The sequence below is a fragment of the Drosophila navojoa genome, chromosome 2 (genome assembly GCF_054131105.1).
Source record: "Drosophila navojoa isolate 15081-1374.11 chromosome 2, UAZ_NAV_1.0, whole genome shotgun sequence".
Classification (NCBI taxonomy): Eukaryota; Metazoa; Arthropoda; class Insecta; order Diptera; family Drosophilidae; genus Drosophila; species Drosophila navojoa.
Genome location: NC_142890.1, coordinates 5,311,873 through 5,337,333, shown reverse-complemented (window position 1 = coordinate 5,337,333; position 25,461 = coordinate 5,311,873). Strand labels below are relative to the sequence as shown.

At 37.7% G+C, this 25,461-nt stretch overlaps 1 protein-coding gene across 2 annotated transcripts in view; it reads left to right on the top strand.

The window, feature by feature from the left end:
• sima (HIF-1 transcription factor component sima) overlaps positions 1-25,250 on the top strand; it is a 109,579-nt gene extending 84,329 nt beyond the window's left edge. For both annotated transcript variants that reach the window (XM_030383466.2, XM_030383465.2), the window contains exons 9-12: positions 7,509-8,044; positions 8,119-8,875; positions 11,134-11,915; positions 24,028-25,250. In XM_030383466.2, coding sequence (XP_030239326.2) covers positions 7,509-8,044; positions 8,119-8,875; positions 11,134-11,915; positions 24,028-24,663 — 2,711 coding nt within the window. In that variant the 3' untranslated portion in view covers positions 24,664-25,250. The remainder of the gene's footprint in view (positions 1-7,508; positions 8,045-8,118; positions 8,876-11,133; positions 11,916-24,027) is intronic.
• The last annotated feature ends 211 nt before the right edge of the window (positions 25,251-25,461 follow it).

The window sequence follows — 25,461 nt, the reverse complement described above, 5'->3', positions numbered from 1 at the left end:
CGAAAGCTAAAAAAAAATGTGTAAATAATAGAGTTATAAAAGGCTATATAAATATACCTATATATGTATATATACCCCTATATACCTGTATATAAGAGAGATAACTTCTGCCTGGCTGCTTAGTGCATTAGTGTTAAGCCATCGTTAGTTGCAACTGCAATCAAAATTATCAGCTGAGGGCATTACTATTTAGTTCTAGAACAAGTACGTAATGCAATAGGTCAATGTTTTTATACGTATACATATATACGAAAGGTTTCTACCTACGACACTATAACACTCTTCTACAAGATCTACATCCTTTTGCTAATTTGGTATATACTAAATTTGGCATTTTTTATAGCTCCAATAACACTGAGAGCGCAACCAAATTGAGTGGTATATTTCAGAAATACATATATATATATATATAAATATACCTATATATACATATACCATATATATAATGCAATGCATAGACCGCACATAGGCGTTTCTATATAAAAATATTATTAGTGTACATGGAATTTCGAGCTATAAAAAGCTGATAAAAGTTATGTCAACTATATATACAAAGAGTTTATTGCATTTGGAAACCGTAAAATTATGTGTCTAAATTATAGATGATTAAAAAATTAACAATTTTTTAAAGCTTGTTTAATAATTTTTGTACAGATTTTATTTCTATTTTTAAATATTACATTCTAAAGTACAAATCAATATGATATTGTATATTTGCTTAATATATAGCGAAAATTACTTGTGTAATATTCGAATTGCATTTGAAGTGTGACCAGCTCTTCAAATATGCATAAACAGCTTATCTTGTGTAAAATCAATCTGAGCATCAGACGTAACTTGGTTGATATAAATATTAGTACTTATGCTAGCTATTATCGATAACATGATTGCATTTTGAGTGTGACCAGGTAATACAAAAAACAATATTAGCAATGATATATTTGGGACATGTAACAGAGATAGCTCAGTTATGATTTTCAATTCTATTTGATATGCACATATCAAAAATGGATATATCTAAAGCTTGAAAATATACTAAAAATATGCTATTTGATGCTAATATGAATTGCACTTTTCAGTGTGACCAGACAGTCAATATGCATTGCAGATAAAATTATAATACACATTGTTAGATTATGAATATATATTTATGTATAACAATCATTTTATTTATAAATAGTAAAAAAAAAAAAAAAAAGTATTAAAGTATTCACATACAAAAGTATGTTAGCATTTGAATTCCTGTTTGCTGTCTGTTGTTGTCATTGTTGTTGTTATTATTGGATTGATGTTGTTTGTTGTTAAAGTTGATAACCCCTCGAGTCCAATTTCCCGGTACAGAAATAATCCAAAATGTGCATTTGCCAAAGACCAAGGCTAAAGTCAAGCGTCTGTCGTGTGGCTGAGTGTGTGTATATGTATATGTATGTATGTATGTGTGTATGTGTATGTGTAGTATGCATATTCATGCGAGTCGCGCCCGTTTCTTTATAGTTTCTATATAGAAAAGTTAGGCAAGCGCTTGACGTGCGCTACTTGATGCGATTTGACTTGACGCATTGTCGTTACGTTATTTTGCGGCACTTTTAATTGGTTAAAATGTCAATCAGTCAGTCAGTCAGTCAGTCAGCCAGTCAATCAGTCGATCAGTCAGCAGCTGCTCGTTCAGTTTTGTCAGTTCGTCGTGTGCTTATCGCCGTTTTGTGGTTGCAATTTGCGCAAATCAAACGATTTATTTGTAATGACAACAACAACAACAACAACAGTAAATGCACAACAACAATAGCAACTCGCTTGTATTTTGTAAACAAAATGCAAGCAAAACTAGCTATGCCATATAGTATATATAAATATATATATACATACATGCATTGCTATGTATATATGTATATATATATGTATATATATGTGTGTGTGTGTGTAAATGTTATGTGCATAAATGTGCATCAACTTTTGCCGGTTGGCATTTTTGCTAGTGTTGTTGTTGTTGCTGTTGTTGTTCGTATTACGTGCATTTGCTTTTATTATTTATTATTATTATTTGTTGTTTTTAGCTGCTGCCTGTCATAATCATTTTAAATATTACGCATACGCCGCGTTTAACCCACAAAAGCCGCAAATACAATTCGCTTCGTTCTCGTTTTTTTTTTTTCGTTTCGTTTCGTTTCATTTGCTCGCTTGAGCCAATTAATATGGTTAAGCGATTTGGTGTCTGTCGTCCAGTTTGTTGGCGCGTGTTGCCCAGCTGCCTCGATGGCCGCAGATTCCCAAGCTTGTGTGTCGCCTCTGGCATCTGTCAGCGGCACTGATCGCCCACACTTGTGAAGCAGCCTTCTACCTTTCGCAGAGATTTCGATTTTTCAATTTTTCTATTTTCATTTTTTTGTTTTCCTTTTCTTTTTTTTTTCGGCTAGCGCGTGCTTTTTTGTTCCGTGCTGCAGTTCACTTGGAAACTGTCTCCAAATAAGCGATGGGTTATATATAGTATACCCTGTAGCACTTTAATTTAGAGAGTGTGATTTACAATTGAGATTTGAATAGCAGTAGTAGAAGTTTTTATACACCCTATTTTATTTATATAAATCGATATATATTGTTTTTTTCGTAGATTTTTATATGTTGCATATGAATGTCTATATATAAAGAATTGATTTATTTTATTATTTTAATTCATTTTATTTAAACAATCTGATTTGGCTGACAATGTGATGCAGTTTGATTGCTGTATATATCTATATATCGATATATATCGATTTATTATTATGATAAATATAAATATCATTTCGTCACATGCTTCTATAGTAGCTCTTCTGCATTTCAATAGTAATAAATATTGATGTATGCACTGAATTGACTCGAATTGATTTGTTTTTGTACTGATTTTCAATATCGATAAATATCGATTCTTGCTGAAGTTTAATCATAGTAATTAAGCTGCCTCTATGCTGCAAATCCAATGCGTTAAATATTATTTAATGATTAGATTATTTAGTGCTCCACTTCTATAGCGATGACGTGTGATCGATTTAGATTCTTGATAAGAGTGCTGCATATAAATAAATACTATGAGTATTGATTTATGATCTGGAAGTATTGTGCCTCTTAGCTGCACCTTAATCTGCACACATTTATTTCTCTTTGTCTAGCTGTAAAGCCGTCTCTCCCCAATAGGAAAGCTCACCTTTAATTCATACCCTCAAAATAATACTATTAACTACCCTAGGAATTCCTTTTGTTTCTGTGCCTTCGAAGCGCATCTCTAAGTCTATCATTCGTGCATTCCCTGAACTTTTTCTTCTATTTTTTTCCACACAAATTTTTCGTGTTTCTGTTGACATTTGCTGCTGGCTGCAGACGCTTCGACTTTTTTTTTTCTGTCTATATTTATTTTGGTTTAACGTGGAACGTAAATAAACAGGGAAGCACTTATTATATTTATTTTCGTTGGTGATAACCAAAAGAATTTGCCAGTTATTGGAATTTGATTTCATCCGATCAGCTTGATGACTCGAACAAGTGTTATATAATGTGCTCTAATACGGCATTGTTGAGTTTTGAATAGATATGTTGAAAAACAACCAATAGAATTTGTAACTCTGCTCGTATTTACTGCGCGTGATTAAGCTGAGTGTATAAACTATCGCCAAACTATCGCTTGCTTATTGCCACGAGTTTGGTTTAATCAAAGTTTATTTTGCGTTGTTTTGCTGTCTACGGCTGTACGGACTATGCGTAGGCATCTAATTCCGCATCCAGAACACGCGCTGATACGGTATAAACAGACGCACAAGTAGGTGCCTAATCGCGACCTCTAGAACACTCAAGCTCTTAAATGGGGAGGCGAGCACAGCGGCGCTTACATAAAGATGCTATCAAAATTTCAATACACTGTTCACGGAACAGTGAGGAAAGAGGGTTATAGGGCTTACGAACTTAATGTTTGTTATTAGACTAGGTTATGGTTGGATATTGTATGACGATGCATGGATGTAGATATAGAGTTAGAAAAGAAAATGTTAGAAGGAATTAATAAGAAATTACCAAAATTGTTCAAGATATAACTTGTATAAATGCTGATAAAGATATGATAAGAAGATAGATATAGAAATGTTAGAAAAGTAAAAATTGATCAAGATATAACGTTCATAAATGCTGATAAAGTTATGGATAAGAATATCGATATGTATAGAAGGATATAAAGGCTAGGAATATGGATGCATATATAGAAATAAAATCATGCTTAAAATATATTTAAATAATAATATATATAGATCAAGATATAGACAAGCATATTGAAAATGATATATCATTGATATATTTATAAATATAAATATGATAATCGATATTTGTAAATGCTGAGGATTCATCTTAAATTGGGGAGTTGATTCATATTACATTACGAATTTTAATGACTTAGTCTTGTCAGTTACTCTTGGTAGAGTATTAGGCCGTTAGTTGACAGTTTTTATTTTTCCTTTTTGTTTTTTTCGCCTCGCTTTATTTTAAGTGTCTGTGTCCGTTCTTATTCTACGCTTTTCTTTAGATTTACACTAATCCGTATTCCCTATTTGGGAGGCGACTAAACTACGTCATTATTCTGTTGATCAACAGCATGATTATCATGCACATCATCATCATCAGCAGCAGCAGCATCATCATCATCATCATCAGCATCATCATCATTATCATCATCATTATGATGATTTATTTAAATTGAAACTGTGTCGAGTTGTTGAGTGAGTGTTTGGCTGCTGGGCCAAGTCACGCGTTAGACTAGACTGTATCGTGTGTGTGTGTGTGTGCGTGTGTGTGTCTGGGCTTTAGTCTAACAAGCACTCGTTATTCACTGAATGGCTATTCTAGAAAACTTTCGAATTCAGTTTTTCAAGTGCATCGAATGTGGCTCAAGTGCAGCTGCTGCAGCTTGCGGCACGTCACGCGATGCTACGACAGTCACTTTTCAGTTTTCGGTTTTCGGTTTTCAGCTTTCAAATTTCAGTTTTTCGTATTATTTTTGATTAAGTAATTAGCTGGTGCTCTAGTAAAGCCTCAGTCTCTCCACTCAGCTGCTAAAATTTGTTGCATTGCCTCTCGCCTTTTCTGTTTTCTGTTTTTAGGTCTACGACCTTGCACTTTACGTTAACAATTACGAAAAATAAAAAGATCATAAAAAACAAAAACAAGAAAAAAAAAACACAACACTTTGCTAATATTTACAAATGGGCACTTGGTGGGTTGTAGGTCCAACCCGGCCCGGCCTGGCTCTGTGCGGGGCTCGCTTGGCCAACTCGCATTATCGTGTGCCATAATTTCACTTGTTAATTTATCGTTGTTGTTGTTATTTGTAATTTTTATATGTTTTTCGCTGCTCGGTTAGTTTTCCGCATAGTCCCGCGTCGTCGTTCTCGAGTAGCACTTGTGTGCCATAATTATAAGTCGCACTGTAGGGGGTCAGCTATAGATCCCGCCACCTGCCCAACCATTCGTCCCGCTAGCCAAGTGTTTGCATTGTTAATTAATTTGTCAACAATGTGAGTGTGTGTGTGTGTGAGATAGTCTTTATACGGCAAGTCCAGTGCATAGTTTATACAATATATATATGTAGAAATATATATGTATGTGAGGTATAAACTGCAGTAGATCGTGTCCGAAAGCTTTGTTGAGCCCTTAGCTGCTTTTGATTTTATTTATTTTATATTGTGTGAATTTCGCGTTGAAGCAGTTAAAATGGTAGGTAAAGTTTTTGATAGGGTATATACTTATATATATATATTTTTGACCTGACTAAGAGTTGAATTAATCTAGTCTTGGAATATTTGACTTTCGAGCATGAAAAATAAGTGTTATCGATATCATTTTATAAGCTATATCCAATCTCACGTATATTTCAGGATCTAGAATCAGTAAATTCGGTATAGATCTTCTATAAAAGTATACACAGATAAAAAATATGTACTCCTTTATCTAATAATCCATCAGCATTAACAAATCTTGAGAACTGCAGCACATATAAATCCAGAGTAGTAGTACATGAAAGTATACTCTCTTAGTCAGAGTATTCCAGTATTCCATATTATAATTGTTTGCTGATAGAAACAATCTCCCGAGATTTTTCATTTAAATGTAATTCTTATATAACAATTCAAACTCTTTGCAAAAGGCGTTTCGGTTAAGAAAATTGTTTTACTTATATCCCTAGATCCGATAGAGAGTATTTTCGAGGTAAATTCTGGCACACTTCGCCTATAGTGTATTCATACTCTATATTGTTGTGCTTTACAAACGTGAACAAACGCGTTTGTTGTCGTTGGTCATTGTAAAATAAAATAAATATAGTATAAATTATCAATTGGTGCTTAAAAGTTATTGGAAAACCTAGAATATTGTTTGCATAGAACTTGAGCGAGAGATAAGATTGGTTGATTTTTTTCCCTATATATATGTATATATAGTTGCTGGTAGAACAAGTGCAAAAACAGCTGAGCAATAGAATGAAGATTCAGCAGCATTCAACGGCTTGGAATAGGTAGAACTAGATACAGATATATACATACATATATACATACAGTCGCTGGAATAGTGCTATTTATATATCTGAAAACTCTCGTAGCCTGATAAAGAATCTCGTATATATTGCAAGCTCAACTAGTTATACTAAATAAAAATATAAATATATATATATATATATATATATATATATATATATATATATATATATATTTATATGCATATTGTAATTAAATCGTGTGAGCTGTTTATACCGGTTAACCGCTCCCCCGAGTATTGTCCATATAGTATAGATGACATACTATATACATATATATTATATAGTATTCTGATTGTTGACTCTGAAGTTTTGTGTCGTGACGCGCAAATCCAAATCTCCGGGTTGATTGCAAATGCCGATAAGGCGCGCGCATCTCGGATCTTGCGGTTCTGGGGCCTTGACTTTCAGTTAGGGTTAGGCCTCGTCTCGTTAGGCTCAGTGCATTCAAAAGCAATGTTTGCCACCGCTGCAGTTCGATGGGTCGTACGTCAATGCTATACACCTTAATCAGTTGCGAAACTTTTCCGATGCTGATTAATGAGACAAACAAACAAAAAAAAAAAAAAAAGCAGAGTAAAAAAACAAAGAGTGCCTGTCAAAAAGGCCATTAAAATCTTTGCCCTAGCCTAGCAATTGTAGCACATAAATCAACTAATTCAGGCAGCCGAAAAAAATGAGAGAGGAACAACTTTTATTAGACTCAATTGGGAGCTGTCAATTGGAAGAAATGAATTTTTGTCAGTTGTAGGGAGTGGCGCCAGTACAGTCTGCCTGGGCTCTTGTCTTGTGGCTTCAATTAACGGCAACTTTTGTATTATTTATATATATATTTATTTTGGGGGAGACGTTTGCACTTAGCACCAAGTTTTGACACCTCTTTGACAAGTGCACAGATGCCCCAAACTTAACTCTACTAAACTTAACTCTTCCTCTTTCTCCTTCTTCTCCTTGGCTTTTGTAGTGCTGAAAGAGGAACCGGATGACTTGTCGCAACAGTTGGTCAACGGCGCGTCCGGCATTCACTTGGACGAGCCCTTTGGCGAGATTTTGGTGGGCTTGATGAACTCCTGCCTGCTGCCCGATGAGATTGGCTCGCTGGACTCGACCACCTGCTCGACGACGGGCAGTGTGACGCACTATCACAACAACAGCAACAGCAATAGCAGCATTAGCAGCACCAACAACAACAACAACAACAGCAGCAGCAACAACAACAACAACAGCAGCAGCAACAGCAATAACAACAGTTACAACAGCAATCGTCAGAGTTTAAACACAGCTGCAATTGTTGCTGGCACAGCGAGCAGCAGAAACAACAGCCACAACAACAACAACAGCAGCAACAGCAACAGCAGCAACAGCAGCAGCAACAGCTCCAACAGCCAGCAGCAAGAGAATGGCAACAGCAACAGCAACAGCAGCAACATTGATCCCTTGTTCAACTATCGCGATGAATCGAATGACACCAGCTGCTCCCAGCATCTGCACTCGCCCAAGGTAAGCAGCCACGGCAACAGCAACACTCTCATATGAACCCAATTACTAACTCTCATCTCATTTTGCCTTTGCAGACGCCCGAGGACAGCAGCCTGCCGTCGCTGTGCAGCCCGAACTCGCTGTCGCAGGAGGACGACTTCACGTTCGTTGACTTTGGCATGCGCGCTCCTTATATACCCATGGGCGATGATATGCCGCTGCTGACCGAGAGCGATCTCATGTGGTGTCCGGCGGACGATTTGCCGCCCATAGTGCCCAAGGATGTGGACAGCATGCAGCAGCATTTGCAGCAATTGCAGCAACAGCAGCAGCAGCAACAGCAATATAACAGCTACCAGCAACCGTTGCAACAGCACTCGCAGCAACAGCAACATTTTTCCAGTTCGCTGTGCTCCTCGCCTGCCTCCACAGTGTCCTCGCTGTCGCCATCGCCCGTGCAGCAGCAGCAGCAGCAGCAACAGCATCAACAGCAGCAGCAACAGCAGCAGCAGCAGCAGCAGCAACACTCAAATGTCTACACCACCGGCTCCAGCGAGCTGGCCGCCTTGCTCTGCGGCAGCGGCAACGGCACGCTCTCGATTTTGGGCAATGTCTCTGGCGAGGATCGCCTGCAGCAGAATGAGCAGGACTTGCGCAGCTTCCAGCAAATGCAGCCGGCGCTGCAGCTGGAGGAGGAGGAGCAACTCGAGCGCGAGCAGCCGACATTTTTCCAGCAGCAAATGTTGCTGAGCATTGGCAGGCAGTGCAAGAAGGAGAAGTTCGATGTCTCACTGTCCAGCAGCCTGTGTCCCTCGATAGAGGATGCATTTCACAACGACTACAGCAAAGATTGTAAGTATCGTCTGGGATTGAAATAGCAGCAGCAGCAGCCGCAGGCAGCGGCAGCAGTCTTAAAGGCTAAAAATCATAAATCGAACTCATAAATATGTCCAAGAGATCACAATTATTGAGACGTGAGTCGCATAGTTTTTCATGCCAGCCAAAGGAAAGGAAAAAAAAAAAAAAGAAAACACCTACGCGACGACAATAGACAGCCTGATGCCGGCTAATTATGTAGTTTTCCGATTTTTCCCTCACGCACATTTCTCACACAGTTGACAATTTCCAACATTTACTGCATTTGGAGAGGCCTAAATTGTCGCTATGCGAGTCTATAAATAGAGCCGAAGCAGCGCTATGCTCAAGACACGTATACCTTATACATTAATATAGATATATGAATGTATATATATATATATAGATAGATAGAAGAGTATATATCCAGTTGATATTTGTGTGTATACATGTGTTTGTAAAAATAGATGAAAACATTGCCACAAATTTTCACATTTATTTGAGTCTTTAAAAAACCTCAGCGGGCATTTCGATTTTGAGAGAGGATATACGACGTTAGAGTTTATAGAAGTCAGCGGAGTTAAGTTAATATATACCTAATCTGCATAGTTTTGATTATATATCAAAGTTAACCTCAATCATGCTTAAATCAAATCCATATACTTGATAGATCCATGACACAGGGAGAGAGACGATATGTGACGTTAGAGTCTATAGAAGTCAGAGGAGTTATACCTAAGCTGTATAGTTTTGATTAAATATCAAAATTAACCTCAATCATACTTAAATCAAATCCATATACTAGATAGATCCATGACACAGGGCATTTCAATTTCTGCTAAATCTTTCCGTCTTTTCCTCACTCTGCCTCTCCCTCTCTCCCCCTTCGCCCCTGCTAAGCTAAACAGCGCATGGGGTGTGAGAGCTAATTGATGTCGAGCGCTCTTCAGGCCCAAAATTGTTGCGACAATTACCAATGGCAATGTTTGTTGTTGTTGTTGTTGTTGTTGCTGCGCTGGTATTTAGGAAATGCTGTGTAATTTTTTTTTACACATGCCAATGGGCGGACGGTATACGCCTCTTACCTTTGACACATGTCACGGAGCGCCTCCACGACGGTGGCTGTGATTGATTTGACTGGGTCTTGGGCCTGGGCCTGGCCCTGTCAGGGCAGACGCTAACTGTCGTTTGTTTAGATGATTTCAGCTTTTTGTTTTGGCATATGGACAGATGTCTGCGGAGTGTTTTTCCTTTTGAATTTTCCTATGCCTAGCATAAAGTGGCCATATCTTAGCACATATTCCAAATATATAGAGACAGAGAGAGAGAGAGAGAGAGAGAGATACAGATAGAGATATGTATATGTATATACCCTTTGCTTTCGCACCGTATAAACATATATATTTCAGTTTTTTGGCACACACGCAACTTTTCACGAATAAAAAATGAAAAAAATTTATAGAAGATTATTATTGTTTTAAATTAGCATCAATGTCATGGGCAAGAGGAATTAATTGCTCGTCTGTTTGCCAGCAGCAGCAGCCGCAGCAACAGATCGTACAATCATCCAATAAATTCCGGGTGAGAAAAGAAGATTAGATGGCAATGTAGATGGATCTAGTGAATAGTGGATAATCAGCGAGAATGACCAGGGACTAGTTTCTCTGGGTCTATATGTATATATGAATATGTATATGCTAAGGAAATATATGCTTCTTCTTTCTGCCCTATATGATTTTTCAGATTATGCCCAAAGATGTCTATGCAGTCTATGCTTTGAATAAGATATAGTACTGCCATATTTAAATCGTATTTCTAGCTCTATATATATAGCTCTAATTAGAGATGTAGAACTGTAGATAGTGGGCGCAATCGATAACAAATTGGAGCCAACATATATCAAATAAAATACAATCGATAATTATCGATTTTGTAATCTTTTTATCTTTGAGTATATATGAATATATTTCATGTCCATTTAAAAGAAAAATATAAAAACAATATTTATGAATTTTTTAGAGTCAAATCTTATCAAAAAAATCTCTGCTTTACGGTCTCTTGGATAACATATTTTAAATACTGACTCGGCTATATATTATTAATGACTTCGATGACAACTGCCGCTGCCTGTATATACCTGTATATACCCTGTACAAACGTTGAGTTTATCCATTATATAAACTCTATGCCTCAGCGGCTTTTATAACCTGCAAAACTTTCTAACATTTTTTTTTGATTTGATTGCAATTCCTTAGCCACCAATTTGGATTGGAGCGATTTGTTGCAAATGAATGTGGCGGTGCCCAACACCAGTCCCGCGGTTTCTCCAGCGCCCAGCAAAGTGACAATGTTGCCGCTATTGCAACAACAACAGCAGCAGCAACAGCAGCAGCAGCAACAGTTGCCACAGCAACAGCAGCAGAATATCATATTGAATGCCGTGCCATTAATAACCATTCAAAATAATGCGACAATGTTGCAGCAGCAGCTGCAACAGCAACTACAGCAACAGCAGCAGCAGCAGCAGCAATCGGAGGAGGAGTTGCAGGAGTTGATGCTGCCCAGCAAGCAGCCGGCCAAGAGGCTATTGAATGGCACCAAGGCAACCATACGCCTGGTGGAAAGCAAAATTACGCCAGCAACAAAGGCAACTCTGGTGCAAACGCTGTCGCCACAGCAACAGCAGCAACAGCAGCAGCAGCAGCAGCAGCAGCAGCAACATGGCAACAAGCGTCATTTGAACAGCCAATCGGCAGCTGGCAATGTTGTGGAGTCGAAGCGTCTCAAGAGCGGAACACTCACCCTGGAAGTGCAATCGCCACAGCTGCTGCAGCAGCTGATGGGCAAGGAGCAACAGCAACAGCAGCAGCAGCAACAGCAGCAGCAGGCAAACAAGCGACACGCAAGCGAACGCTGGTCAACAGCAGCTGATGCCAAGCAGCAGAAGCAACAGCAGCAGCAGCAGCAACATCATCAACAGCAGCAGCAGCAACAGTCGAACTCTGTGCTTAAGAATCTGTTGGTTAGCGGACGTGATGTAAGTGCCGGCTATTGCATAGTGCCGATGCGGCCCAAGAAGCAGCTGGCGAAGGTCTAGAGCTGGATGCGTGCCACAGCCACAAACTGAAAGATTGTGTGCGTGTGTGTGTTAGTGTACAATTCGAACGGACAAGCCCATTGCTAAAAAAAAAAAAAAAATTGTGCTTTTGTAAATGGAACGATTTTATAGACAAGAACAAGAATAACAAAGAAACCCTCCCGCGATACCAACCCGCCCCCACCATCAGTAAACCTCCCCGCCCCACCCAACTTAACCCCGAACCCAAAGCCGAGCGAGCGAACGCACCGAATGTTGCATGCAACGTGCAACAGCTGGCGTGCGTCAGAGCTCGGCTATAGTCGTAACATAAATAAATACTTATATATATATATTAACCTGTATATATATATATCTGTATATCAATATATATGTATACATATAGTCTAGCTATAGTCATAGTGTCTACCTTATAGAGTTATTGCTTAATGTTTAGCCTAGTTTAAGCAGCAGCAGCAGCAGCAGCCGCAGCCGCAGCCGTGTGGACTTTAAAATTATATATATATATATATGCATATATACATATGTATGTATGTATATGTATATAGATTTTAGTAGACTATTTAAAATAGTCATTTTTAATGCATCATTGAACTAATTGTTAAGCTTCGGTTTTAATATACCCTCCATATATATTTGCCCGATTTTATTTAGATACCCTTTTCACTATAATTTGCTTTATTTGTTGATTTCATTTTAAGGCCATGTTGTTATATATAATTTGTTGAGCATATTAGATATATGCTATATATACATATATTTTTAATGTACATACACACACAGAGACACATTTACATTTACATATACATACATAATAAAGCTAGCGTCTAGTTTTTGCATAAGTCGCAGCGTTTTTGGGCTACAGTGACTACCAGCAGCATCACAACACCAACAAATAGCAAAAATTTTGAAAAAAAAACTCAATATTTGCAATTAAAAAAAAATATATATATTTAAAAAAAAAAAAAAAGAAATATGGCATAAATTAAATTGATTTTGTTTTGTTTTGTTTTTTTTTCTCTTAGTCCCATCATTTGTTTACTGTGATAGCCATATTGCGTTTGTTGTTAATTTTGTTCTCTTTTATTTAAAAAAACAAAACAAAAATATTATTAAATAATATTTCGATTTGAAATTTGTTAAATGTGTAAGCATTTTTTGACTGAGAGGCTGCCGAAGCAGAGCCAGCGCCAGCTTTAAATAGAGCGAAAAATAACTGTTAAAATTTATGAAGAAAACTCAAGGAAAATTGGGAAATTTGATGTCGTCAGCGCTTTGATTCGAATTCAGTTTTTTGCTTCAAATCACTTTAGGTTCAAAAGTAACGAAAATAAATGGTAAAAAAGCAAGTAGAGTGCTACGAGCGGCATATACCCTGTAAATTGTAAAGATTGTGAAAATGATGTAGTAAAAAAAAAATTGAAATTCGAGCGCTGGATGGTACAAAAAAACAAGAATTAATAAAAACTAAATTAAAACTATTAAATTAAACTAGCTTAAATTGATAAAATTAATATGCGAAAAAGAAAAAAATCAGGCTGTAGGCAGAATTATCTAGTTGTAGCTCTAAACTAATCATATACCCCCCCTCTAACTAAGCATCTAGAGCAAAGAAAACTATTAGCAATTAAATATGAAGGAATTGTAGAGTCTTAAGGCATTTCCTAGTGCAGCGTAGCTCAGCAAAGCAATCCAAGTTTCCATTTCGTTCAGAAAACACCAAATATCAGATATATAGAGAAATTGAAAAACTTGACTGGTTTAATTATGAAAATTTAGAAAACATTTTGATAGAAAGAAATCGAAATTGGGAACATGGCTGACTTTTTATACACAGCTTGAGTTTTTGGCCAGTCCATTTTGAGTCTAGATCATGTGTTGGAGAGCAGATAAATCATTTCCAATGAGAGAATTCTAAGCACTGCAGTCGCTCTAAGCACTAGCCTTGTCATTCGGTTATATCAACATGGTCTAGTCTCAACAAATAAACCAAACAAAGACATGTAGCACAATTTCACGCATCTAATTTAATTGTTTCTTTAAGTTTTAAGGCACTTTTTAGATTAAAAGTAAAAAAAAAACACACAAAAAAAGAAAACCCAAAAACTTGATTATTTTGTTTATTTAATTTATTTATTTTGGTTACGTTAATTGTCTTTCATTTGTTTTGGCTTTTTAAAGTGTTGATTTAAAAGGCTTTATTGATTTTTCATAAATACTGACCACACGCTGACCCACTTTGCTCTGGAGTGGTGCGGTGGCTCATTGTGTGGTGCGTGCCCAACATATTATTCATTGTGACTTTAATTAAGCTTTCTTTTCCGTATGTGTCGCGTGCCAGCCCAACATTTCAGTGAGTGTGCGAGTGTGTGTGTGTGTGTGTGTGTGTGTGTGTGTGTGTGGGTGTATATTCATATACAGCCCAACCAAAGCCCTCAAATTGTAATCATAAATATTCTAGACGACAACAGTTTACACGCAAAGTCTTTATTGAGCTGAACCAAACTGCGTATTATTTCGATTTCGATACAAAAGAGAATAAAAGCAGCTCTAGAAAATAGAAACGACTTACCAGTGCTCTGCTTAGCCCTGCCTAAGAGTCTTCTAAGCAACCGAATATACCCGCAATGGCTCCTCCGTACAGTGCATAGAGCCAAACATACTTCAGTTGAAATAAAAAAGAATGAAATGATTGCCGGCGCGTGCTCTTGGCCCCTCGCAGTCTAAGTTGTAGGCGTGGCCATTGACACCTACCTTCCTTACCTACCTGTTCCCATTGAGTTTCGATTACATATTCGTAAAATTAACATATTTCATTGGCTTGAGGGCGGGGGGAGGGGCTATCAAGGCGCCAGCAGATGCCAGCGTATTGATTTTACACCTCCCAGTGCCTAGGGCGCCCATACGCACTGTGCCCACTGTGCCTATCTGTGTCTATCTTTTAACGGCTGTTTAGGCCCTAGTCCTTTTGCTTTGCTTCCGCCTTTTTGGGCCTATTCTTTGTGCCTTTTCACATTCACTTTCACTTCCACTCTCACTTTCACTTTTGTTCTTTGCCGCGAGCGCAAAGCACAGCTGATGTGCCTCTCTCACTTTGACTGTGGCTTTCTGACTCAGTTCGCTCGCTCTCTCTCTCTCTCTCTTTCTCTCATTCACTCTGTATCGCTCTCTGAGAGCTTTGCTGTTTCCCTATATTTGCTCTTCCGCTGCAGCGTTTAGCCTAACATGGCCCTGGTTTTATGGCCAACACGAGCGGCGCTCATTTCGTAGGCCCACTTCGTACTCCCACGCCTGCAGCTGGCCCTCGCCGTTGTCTCTTTGTTTTAGCTGTCAACTTCAACGACTGCTGCAACATATTTTGGCCCGGCTGTTGCCAAATTTGCATTGTATGCGTGTGTGTGTGTGTGTGTGTGTGGGCGTATGGCACTTGGCTGTTGTCTAAAATATACTGTTGCCTACTTTTGTGCGCAGAATAAAATTATTTTTTATTTTTATTTATTTAATTTCAAGCTCTTTGCTTTTTTTTTGTACAAAAAGCTTTTTATAGCAGCTAGAAAAATGTGAAAACACAAATGTTTTCCCATGTCAAAACTAAACCGAAACTACCTCGCGTATACGGCCGTCAAAGAACCGTAACTACCTCCCAGGCCGAAACTGTCAACGATAGAGAAATTGAAACAAAAAAAAGAATACAATACAATAATACAACAACAAAACGTGTTCTCAGCTTGACAAATGCTGCATAGGAAATTCAACTGTTAGTTAAGTAAAATCGACTAAATCGATAGCAAAATTACGAAAATTGATAAGCAATCCCTAAAAAAACAAAAGAAAATATACTAAAGAATTAGATAAAAGTAAATTCTATATAGGATGGTGTGCTAGACGTAGAACCTAAGTGAACTAACTATTAATCGTAACTAGACAAATACCAGGACAATTAAAAGAGTATTTCCTTGATAATCATTTAGAATGTCAGAGATCCCAACTGATTGCAAAATGGTGCAAGTTGAAAATATTGAATAATTATAGCCCGAAAAGACTGCGAGCCAAAAACTCTCAAAATTATTATTATATATATATATAAATATATATGTTTATAAATATATAAATATACACAAAACGAAACCGAAAGAAAGCCTATAATAATACTCCAACTACAATACGAATCGCTTGTACATAGAGTGTGAACGAGTGGAGAGCAAAGCAAACACCAGGCATACTTTTTGCAATAGCTATATGCCTAGCAGAAATAGAATGATGAGATCGATGTGGCTTTAACTAAACTATATTTATGCACAGACAAAATACGACTAAACCTCATAAAAGAAAATCCTCACGATCAAGTCAAATTTGTTTAGCATTAATATACATATAGACATATATATATATATACTATATATACATATATAGTGACTACTCATAAACATATGCTGCATATATACATTCATACATACTTACCTACATACATAACTTGCATAACTATATACAAATCTATTCGTATAAGATTTAGTTGAAATTTTTTCGCGTTACGTATGAGAGAGTGAACGGAATTGGGAATGGAACGATGTAGTGCGGGAAAGTAACGATATAGCTTTATCGAAACGGAGTGCAATCCGAATGATCGTCACTGGAAGCGAGTGCAAATCGCGCGACAGCGAATCGTAACGAGTGCGGCGAGTCGAAGTTGTATTATGTTGAACTGGTAACAAATCTAGTAAAACACAATCTGTAAAGAGTTCAGCTCGAAGGGGGTATAACTTGTAAGATGAACTCTAAAAAATTGTCAAGATCAGCTACTATCAACTGCAGTGAGTAGAAAGAGTTGTAACTAGAACTATCGAGCGAGTGAAAATGTAACGAGTAGATCTAAGAACGAGTAGAGTTTGTAACGAGTACACAACTTCAGACGAACGCTAGCCACCCGTAACGGTTTGTCTTCGAGCGATTGGCATGCGCAACGAGAGAGTGATCGCTGAGAGATCGAGTATCAAACAGAAAGTACATACAATTACAACAAATATACCACATATACCTCAGTACATGCATAAGTACATGTGTGTGTGAGCGGAACAACATTCGCTCGCACGACAATTATATACCTCGTGTATAACAAATACATACATATACTAATACCTACATACATATATAGTAAATCAAGTCGACAAGTACATCATATACTAACTAATCCAATAACGAATTATTTAATTAAAATCTACAAAGCAAACTTTGGATAGTTGAATACACCTTTATAGTAAATGTTGTAAAAATAACCGCAAATAATTGAAATTGAAAGAAATGTTTTTTACTACCTCCCAATCTTGTTGTATGTGACTCGCATTTATAGTAAAGCAAAACCAAATATTATAAATTAAATTTAAAATTTAAAATGGAAAAATGATAAAACTCAAGCATAGCAATCTTAACTAAACTAAACTAAACTAAAGAACTAGCGCAAGTAAACTTAAACTAAATGTTGTGTAATTTTTATAGCTATATATATATATACATACATATATATAATCTCACATACATGCGCCTCTCGTATATGTGTGTGTATTGTCCAACAGTAGCCGAATAAACAGCAGAAATACCTCAGAATGCTTCAGATCAAATATATATATTTATATATATACATATAAACAAAATCAAAAGTCAAATTGAACAGAAATGAAATAATAATAAATTTTAGCAAAATTTTATGAGAATTAACTAACTAACTACAAAACTCCGAACAATATACAACTGATAACATATATACAACACATATACATACATATATATCTATATATACACACACACACTATAATACAGACATGTTACAACATGCTCGCTACATATCCGTTTTGGCCAATTTGTTGACTCATCATAACTCAAGTCGCGACAGGCTGACAAAGCACAATTTCCAACTCCTCCAAAACTTCTCCGCCCAACGCAATTGATTTGGAGCACAATATTTTGATTAATGGTCCGCGAGAGCATGAGATTCAGTTTTCCCACCTACATACATATATACTATATATAGATATAGTATTACATGTTGTTTCGCTTTAACTCTTTTAGTTCAATTGACTAGTTTTTGTATATAAAATATTGCTCATACGCCACGCAGTCCACACTTGATTAATTTGCTGCAAATTATGTGGAAATTAACCAAAATGAAGCTGAAATTTGTGAACCACAGCGGCGCTTTAAAAGAGTGGTAGAACCTTTTTTTGACTACCCTCTACCGCCCCTCCCCCCTTCGGCTCATTTGTCAAAGTGTCGACGCGTCGCATAAGCAAATGAGCAGCAATTTTTATGCGGCATTAGTTTTTATTTGCCCGAGGCTGCGAAAATTTGTTGTGCCAACAAGAGAAGAGAGTCGAGCCGACTGCACGCTGCTCTGTTCACAGTTGACTGAAAATATCTGAGAGAATGTCTACTCTCTATATAGAGAGATATATATTCAGAAATAATTTTTTACTCATTTCCTATATAGCATTTCCTATATAGCAACTATTATCGAGTACATTCTATATATGAAGCTCTGGTAGCGTACATATATACTCTCTTTTACTTCCCCAACAGAGCATGAAATGAGGATATTTTTTTCTGTTCTATTTTTCTCTTGGGCCTGCTTCTATAAGCAGCTTATACAAAAACTTTTGCAGAACACAATTTTCACACATTTTCCCTTTTTATTTTCCATTTCTCTTTTCTGTTTGTTTTTTGTTGTGAAACACTAACCGGAAAATACCTCCAACTAAGTCAAATTTTACACGTGAATAGTAAAAAGAAAATGTAGCATAAATTTAACTAGCCTTGAATTTGACTCCAATAAATGGAATATACTTTATATGAATGCAAAAAATTAAGAAGAAAAGCTAAGAAAATGAAAATGAAAACGAAAGTAAAGAAAATCTAGTATTTAAATGCCGCAAAGTATGCAATATTATATTAAATAAGCGTATACATATACATATACATATGCACACACACATGCGTGTGCGATCGCAACTTTTAGTAACTAAAAGCGAATAAAGCAAGAGACGTCAACAACAATATGATACGATATATGTATATGATATATGAATATCGATATATATGTGGATTATGAAAGTATTTTAATAAACTTTTAATAAATATTTTAGCAAAAATAAAACTACAACAACAAAAACAAGAAAAGCGCCAGCTTAACACACGAAATCAGCTAAACACAAAGCAAAACAAAACGAGAGAAAAAGAAATTACTTTGTGTGTGTTTTTTTCGAATTGGCTTGCTTTTTTGGCGGGTTTCTGGTGGGGTCTCGACGCTTCGCTGACTTTGGCTTTATTTATGTGCATAAATATTATTGTGTTCAGCTGCCAGCCTCGATACATATTTATTGATAGCCCAAAACTTGATTAATCTGCCAATGCCCAGCTCAATGCTCCGCCCTGCCTGGAAGTCTTTTGATTGGTATAAATGATGATGCCTGCCTGCCGGCCCGCCCGTCTGCCAGCTGCTCTTTTGTGCCTAATCAAGTGGTCCAACTTTAGCTTATCACAACCAATCGCACAACTTCATCTGGCCATTTATTAGCTGTAGCTAGCATTTTTTATATACTCTACTGTTGAGCACTTGGATTGTGTTTGGAGATAGAGATAGGCAAATAAATAGAGTGAGAGAGATTTGAATTCGTTAAGAAGAAGAGTGAGTAGAGAGAGAGAGAGAGACAAATTTGAATATGTCAAGATGAAGAGAGAGTAGAAAAGAGAGAGAGATTAGAATATGCCAAGAAGAAGAGCGAGTAGACAGAGAGAGAAACTGAGAGACAGAGAGATATTTGAGTGTATAGCGAGGATATGTCATTATATGAGTAATGATGGGTATCCCCTATGTTATATGTCTACAATATATGCTTCTATGATCAATCCTTAATACATAATATTTGTAAGTAAATTATGTTTTAAGAATAGATCAAAGCATATAGAACTAGAGCATATATTAAAAACCATCTCTAACCATATGTTCAATATATTGTTTTATGATTTATTATCATCAGCCAAAGAGAGGGAGAGGGAGAGAGAGAGAGAGAGAGAGAGAGAGAGAGAGAGAGAGAGAGAGAGAGAGCGAGAGCAGAAAATGAAGATTTTGAAATTGGATAGATATATTTCTTAAAGCTATATGCCAGATGAGTATGAAGTTGGATAGATATATTTCTCAAAGCTATATGCCAGATAAGTATATCACAGATATATATATTTCTCAAAGCTATATGACAGATGAGTATATCATCGATATTTATATTGCATAGAACATATCTATGATATACCCTCTGGCATATAGCTTTGAGAAATATATCTATCCAATTTCATACTCTTTTTTATCTGCTCTCTCTCTTTCTCTTTGGTTATATTTCATATCCTGATATATTATTAGCTTTCTAACAGAACTCAATATTTTTAGTTAACTGAAACAAAATTAGATAATTTATTTATTTGCCTCAATTGTGTTAAGGTATCTCAGCAGTGACTTCAACCAAAAAAAAAAAAAAAACTTTCGCCTTCTTCCCAAAGGGCGTCAGCTTTCAGCCACAAGCTGCGTACTTAAGTATGCTTAGCACACACACACAAACACAACTGATAGCACGTCTCTCCCCCTCTGCGTGTGTGTGTGTGCGCTCATTTGTGTGTATGTGTAGCGCTCCACATTTAAATCCTTATATATTGTGATGTGTGACAAAAACGAAAAGAAGAGAAAATTTAATTTGACAAATTTTATGCAGGCATTTCTCAAAGCGTAGCTTCAGCAAACTGTCATTACGTATACGACGCATGGTTCCACGCAGTTGGCTCGACTGCTTATTGATTTTGATAAACAATGATGTGATTCTCGAAGTAAGCCTTTCGTGCGTGGCACCGAATTGCCAGAGAGCCCACTACGAGCTCCACTGGTCGTACGAAAATCAATTTCGAGCCGAGCCGCATGCCTCGATAAGTGCGCTTCAGTCCCAGGAGCTTGCTGGCTGCCACAAGCATTACGCAACATGCAACGTGAGCGTCAAATGCCAGACGCCCACTTCTGCAGAATTTAAACATCAAATGTGACCCGCTAGCCCGCAACAGCAGGCGACCCAGCAAGCCTCGACTTTTCCTTTCAGCTGCTGTGCCAAGAAGTAGGCTATCAGTGCCTAAATGAGGAGAGAGGGGTTGGGCCTGGGGGTGGGGACAACACCAGGCGTAGCTGCGGCAAACTTTTAGCTTTAATTACTTTGCGCTCGGCTGTGCATTTAAAGAGGCGCCCAAGTGACTCATTTCATTTGGGCACGTAATGTCAATGAACTGGGGGCGCTGATAATAAAAGAAAGATGCCCCCAACAGCCCCAAATGAAAATGAAAACGAGAATGGAAACCAATTAAATGTTGCTTTAAAGAGCTGCAAAGCTCAGCAGATATATATATTTTTTATATACCCTGTAGGCCATCATAAAGCTGACGAGAAAAGAAGGTATTATAATGGGCGAATGAATGAAAGGTGTTAAGTGCCACAAAGGTATGTTAATATCTGGCAGGCAAAGCTGTGACGGGCAAGAGTTTGCTCTTGCTGTTTACGAGTTTACTCAGAAAATTAATTTTAATACGGGAGTTTGATCTCATCATAAAAAGCTTTTGGAATATGGAAAAAATTACTTAGCAAGTGTCTCAAATGGGTTTGTTATCAAATTTTGCCATTGAGGTAATACTATAGAATAGTTATAATAGCCAAGATCGATAATAATTACTTGGTGATAATAATTACTCTGGTAGTCTATCGAAAGCTCTTGGAATTATCAAATTGTTTAGCAAATAGTTAAAGTTGCTTCACTATAAATATCCAAAACTTTTCTTTAAGGATTTACTTGCATTCGCATATATCGATAAATATCGATTTTTGATCATTTTTCTGATTTGAAAATTACATATTTAAAATTAAAAGTTTGAGTTCACCTAGTTTGACTCTGGAAAATGTAGAAGCAAGACAGAAAATACATGTGATTCGTACATAGAAACACACTCTCTCTCTCTCTCTCTCTCTCCCTCTCTCTCTCTCCCTCTCTCTCTCTTTCACTCTCTCTAACTAGCATCTAATAGTCGTTCATGCTCTGCTCGTGCCACAGTACATTGCTGTCAGTGTGACTTGCTGCGCAGTTCCCTAAGGATAACTAAACAATTATTGTAATGTGCCTGTTCGGCTTAAACCTGCTTTTTGTTTGGGCTTTAATAATTTATTATTGTGGCATATTAGGTCGATGTCGAGTCTATGTCGAGCCGATGTCGATGTAGATGTCGATGTCGATGGTCGTTGGTCGATGGCTTGATACTTTTGGCGGTAAGCCCAATATAGACGCACGCCAAACAATATATCATACAGTAAACCTATTACAATGTGCTTGGCATTTATTATGGCTTTGGCGGCTGGTAGCGTTAGTTGGCCACCTAACCACGCCCGCGGCTGTGGGCGGCTGTAGGCTGTGTGTTGTGTAGTGTAGGCGCGTGCCGAGCACATTTTTTCTCCACTTTACTCTCTATGAATTCGTTATGCGACCGTATGATGGTGGTGGTAGAGGAAAGTGTGTCTGTGTGTGTGTGTGTGTGTATCTATTGCTATGTATCTGTAGCTGTGCATTGCTGTGACTAGGCAGCTGTTAATGTGTCGCCAAAAGGCGCAGATTTTTGCTGACAGCTGCCGCGCTCTCCCCACAGGACCTCATCAGCGATACGGCCCTTTGTCTGGTCCGTATTTGCCCATCGATCAACTTACAGCACTTTCGCTTTTTGTTGCCCAGTTGCAATTAGCGCTGTGAAAGCATTGCAAATAGCGCGCTTGGTTCAATAAACTGCACTCGAACTTTGACCCCATTTGCTGTCGGTTGCCTCAGCTGCACCACCGCACCACCGACCAATCACTTTCTCCTATTATATATATATATTTTTTTTGTTGGCCATTTCATCTACATCATTTGCGCTCATTATTGAAAACGCGTCCCATCCTCACTTGAAGATTGATATGTGCTTGATTTCCTGTGGCATTTGACGCTGCTTTTGTGTGTGGTTTTTCCTCTTCTTTTTGCATGCATACATATATATATATATATATGTTTTTGTAACCAGAATACAGCATAATCATATTCCCTAAGAACCCCCCATTTTGTCGTCTTCTATTACTGTAACGAATTCCGGCTGGGCCATCATTAAAATATGATTTATATCGAGTAGCTGCCGAGGCGACCGCCTTTTCGTGCTCGACTTCTTGATGGACTCAAGTGCCGTTGGCTGCTGTGCGCTGTGCCCTTATCCCTTTGTGCTCCCATGGGTATGGGAGAACAGGGGGCGTGGGCGTGGGAGTGAGGCTGCACCATTGTCCTGTCTCGTGACTTTAAATATTTGCGCTTCGTCTGTGGCTTAGACAACAAATTGTGCTTGCCATTCGGGCTTGATTTTTCGACTGGTTTCCTTAATCGCAGCGCTGCTCTTCGCTCTGAATATGAATTAGGCATTTAGCTGGTATTTTAATGGGCTTAGAAAGTGGTTTACGATTTTGCTAGCGTAATTAAGTAATTAAGCGTTTAATTTAAGCTAAATTTGCATAGATTGTACTCGCATTTAAGTTAGTTGTAATTTATAGTAAGAAATAACCACAAATCGTTCCATTTACAATTACAAAAATAAGAAAGAGGACACAAAATGTAAAGCACAAAAACTGTATGCATATAACTGAGGTCTGAATAATCGATATAAATCGATAAGTATCGATTACTATACATTTATTGAGAAAGTATTTTATATATTTTTTGTTTACACTATTATCAATTGCTATCGATAACAAAATAATATATCTACAGTAACGTAGCGCATCCAGCTCTAGTCCCCTTCCTTGGCAGCTCTACCCTTAATTTTAGATTGTAAATTTATCGATAGCTGTTAGAGACACGCACTTTTAACTTATCGATAAATTAATAATCGTAATTAGCTACACTCCATTGAGTAGATTATTACTAATGTATCTTCTTTTCGTTTGTTTTCCCTCTCTCTCCCCCCCACTATGCAGGCAAATAACAATGAGGACGCAGCCGTGCCCATGATCATCGACGACAACTCTCTGGAGCAGGTGGTGGCGCCCACTCTCGTATCGGCCGACGCCTTCAAGTACTCGATGCCGCTGCACTGCCACACGGCAACTGCCTCGGTGCTGCGCAACTATCGCCACAATCCGCTGATCAGCGGCACCAATCTGCAGCTGTCGCCGGTCTTTGGCAGCGGCGAGGCAGCCAGCCCTCTGGGCGGCGACGGCGATGCCAGTTCTGTGGCCTCCTTAGATGATTCCATGCCGCCGGGCCTGACCGCCTGCGACACGGATGCCTCCAGTGACAGCAGCTTCGATGAGAGCAGCCTGGCCGACGCGGGCTCGCCGCAAATGCAGCGGCGCACCGAGCAAATGGATGTGGCCTCGGTGCCAGAGGCTCCGCCTCCGCAGCTCTCCGAGGCAGAGGCAGAGGAGGAGGACTTCTGCCAGCAGCTGAGGAGCAAGGCGACCAGTCGCAAGTCATCGATATCGTTCATAGACAGCAGCAATCCGCTGCTGCGCACCCCCTACCTGATGGACCTGTGCAACGACGACTACAACATGACCGAGGAGAGCAGCTTCGAGCTTGACGGTGTGCTGGACTGTCTCCAGATACCCTAAGCGCCTGTGCAACAATCACGGTAGACAGACAGGCAGGCAGGCAGGCAGGCAGGGAGGCATTGCATTTGTTTTTTACGTAGGCTTTTCTTATTTTTCTTTTTGGGTTTCGTTTAGTTTGGCATTTAAGGAAGTGAAATCAAAACATAAACAAAAGATTGAATTTTGAGCCTTACGTAAATTTAGAAATTAAAAACATACAAATAACAAAAAGCCAACGACCACGCCCATACTCACGCATATACACTGACAACAATGAAAAAAATAAGAGAAAAAAAAAAGAAAACAGGAAGGGTTCAACATATTTTGAATAGTTTTGTAGCAACTTTAACTGCCAAGAACAGATGAGTATATAAATGATTCTACATGTAACAATAAAGTTGAGAAGAAGAGGAAAAAGAAAAGACCCCAAAAGAAAAATCAGAAAAAAATATATATTGATTACAATTTTATTACACTAAGAAAATTATAAAAAAAAAAATTAAATTTCATAGGTTTTGCTCAAGAAAAATGAAAAATTTTGGTGACGGTTTTAATCCGAGCAGATTTTTAACGCAAAAGCTGTGAAAAAAAAAAACACAAAAAAATAACTTTTTTGCAAATCTTTAATACAAAACATAAAAAAAAAAAAATAAAAAATAAAAACTTTACAAATCATCTTCAAATAACGTTTAGTCCTAAGTCCAAATAATAAGTTCAAATGTTAAAAAATATGTGTTTAAATAATTAAGTCGTACAGATTTCAACAGTTCAATTTATTTTGATTTATAATTTTCAATTTTTGTGCATTTCTGTTAAAAA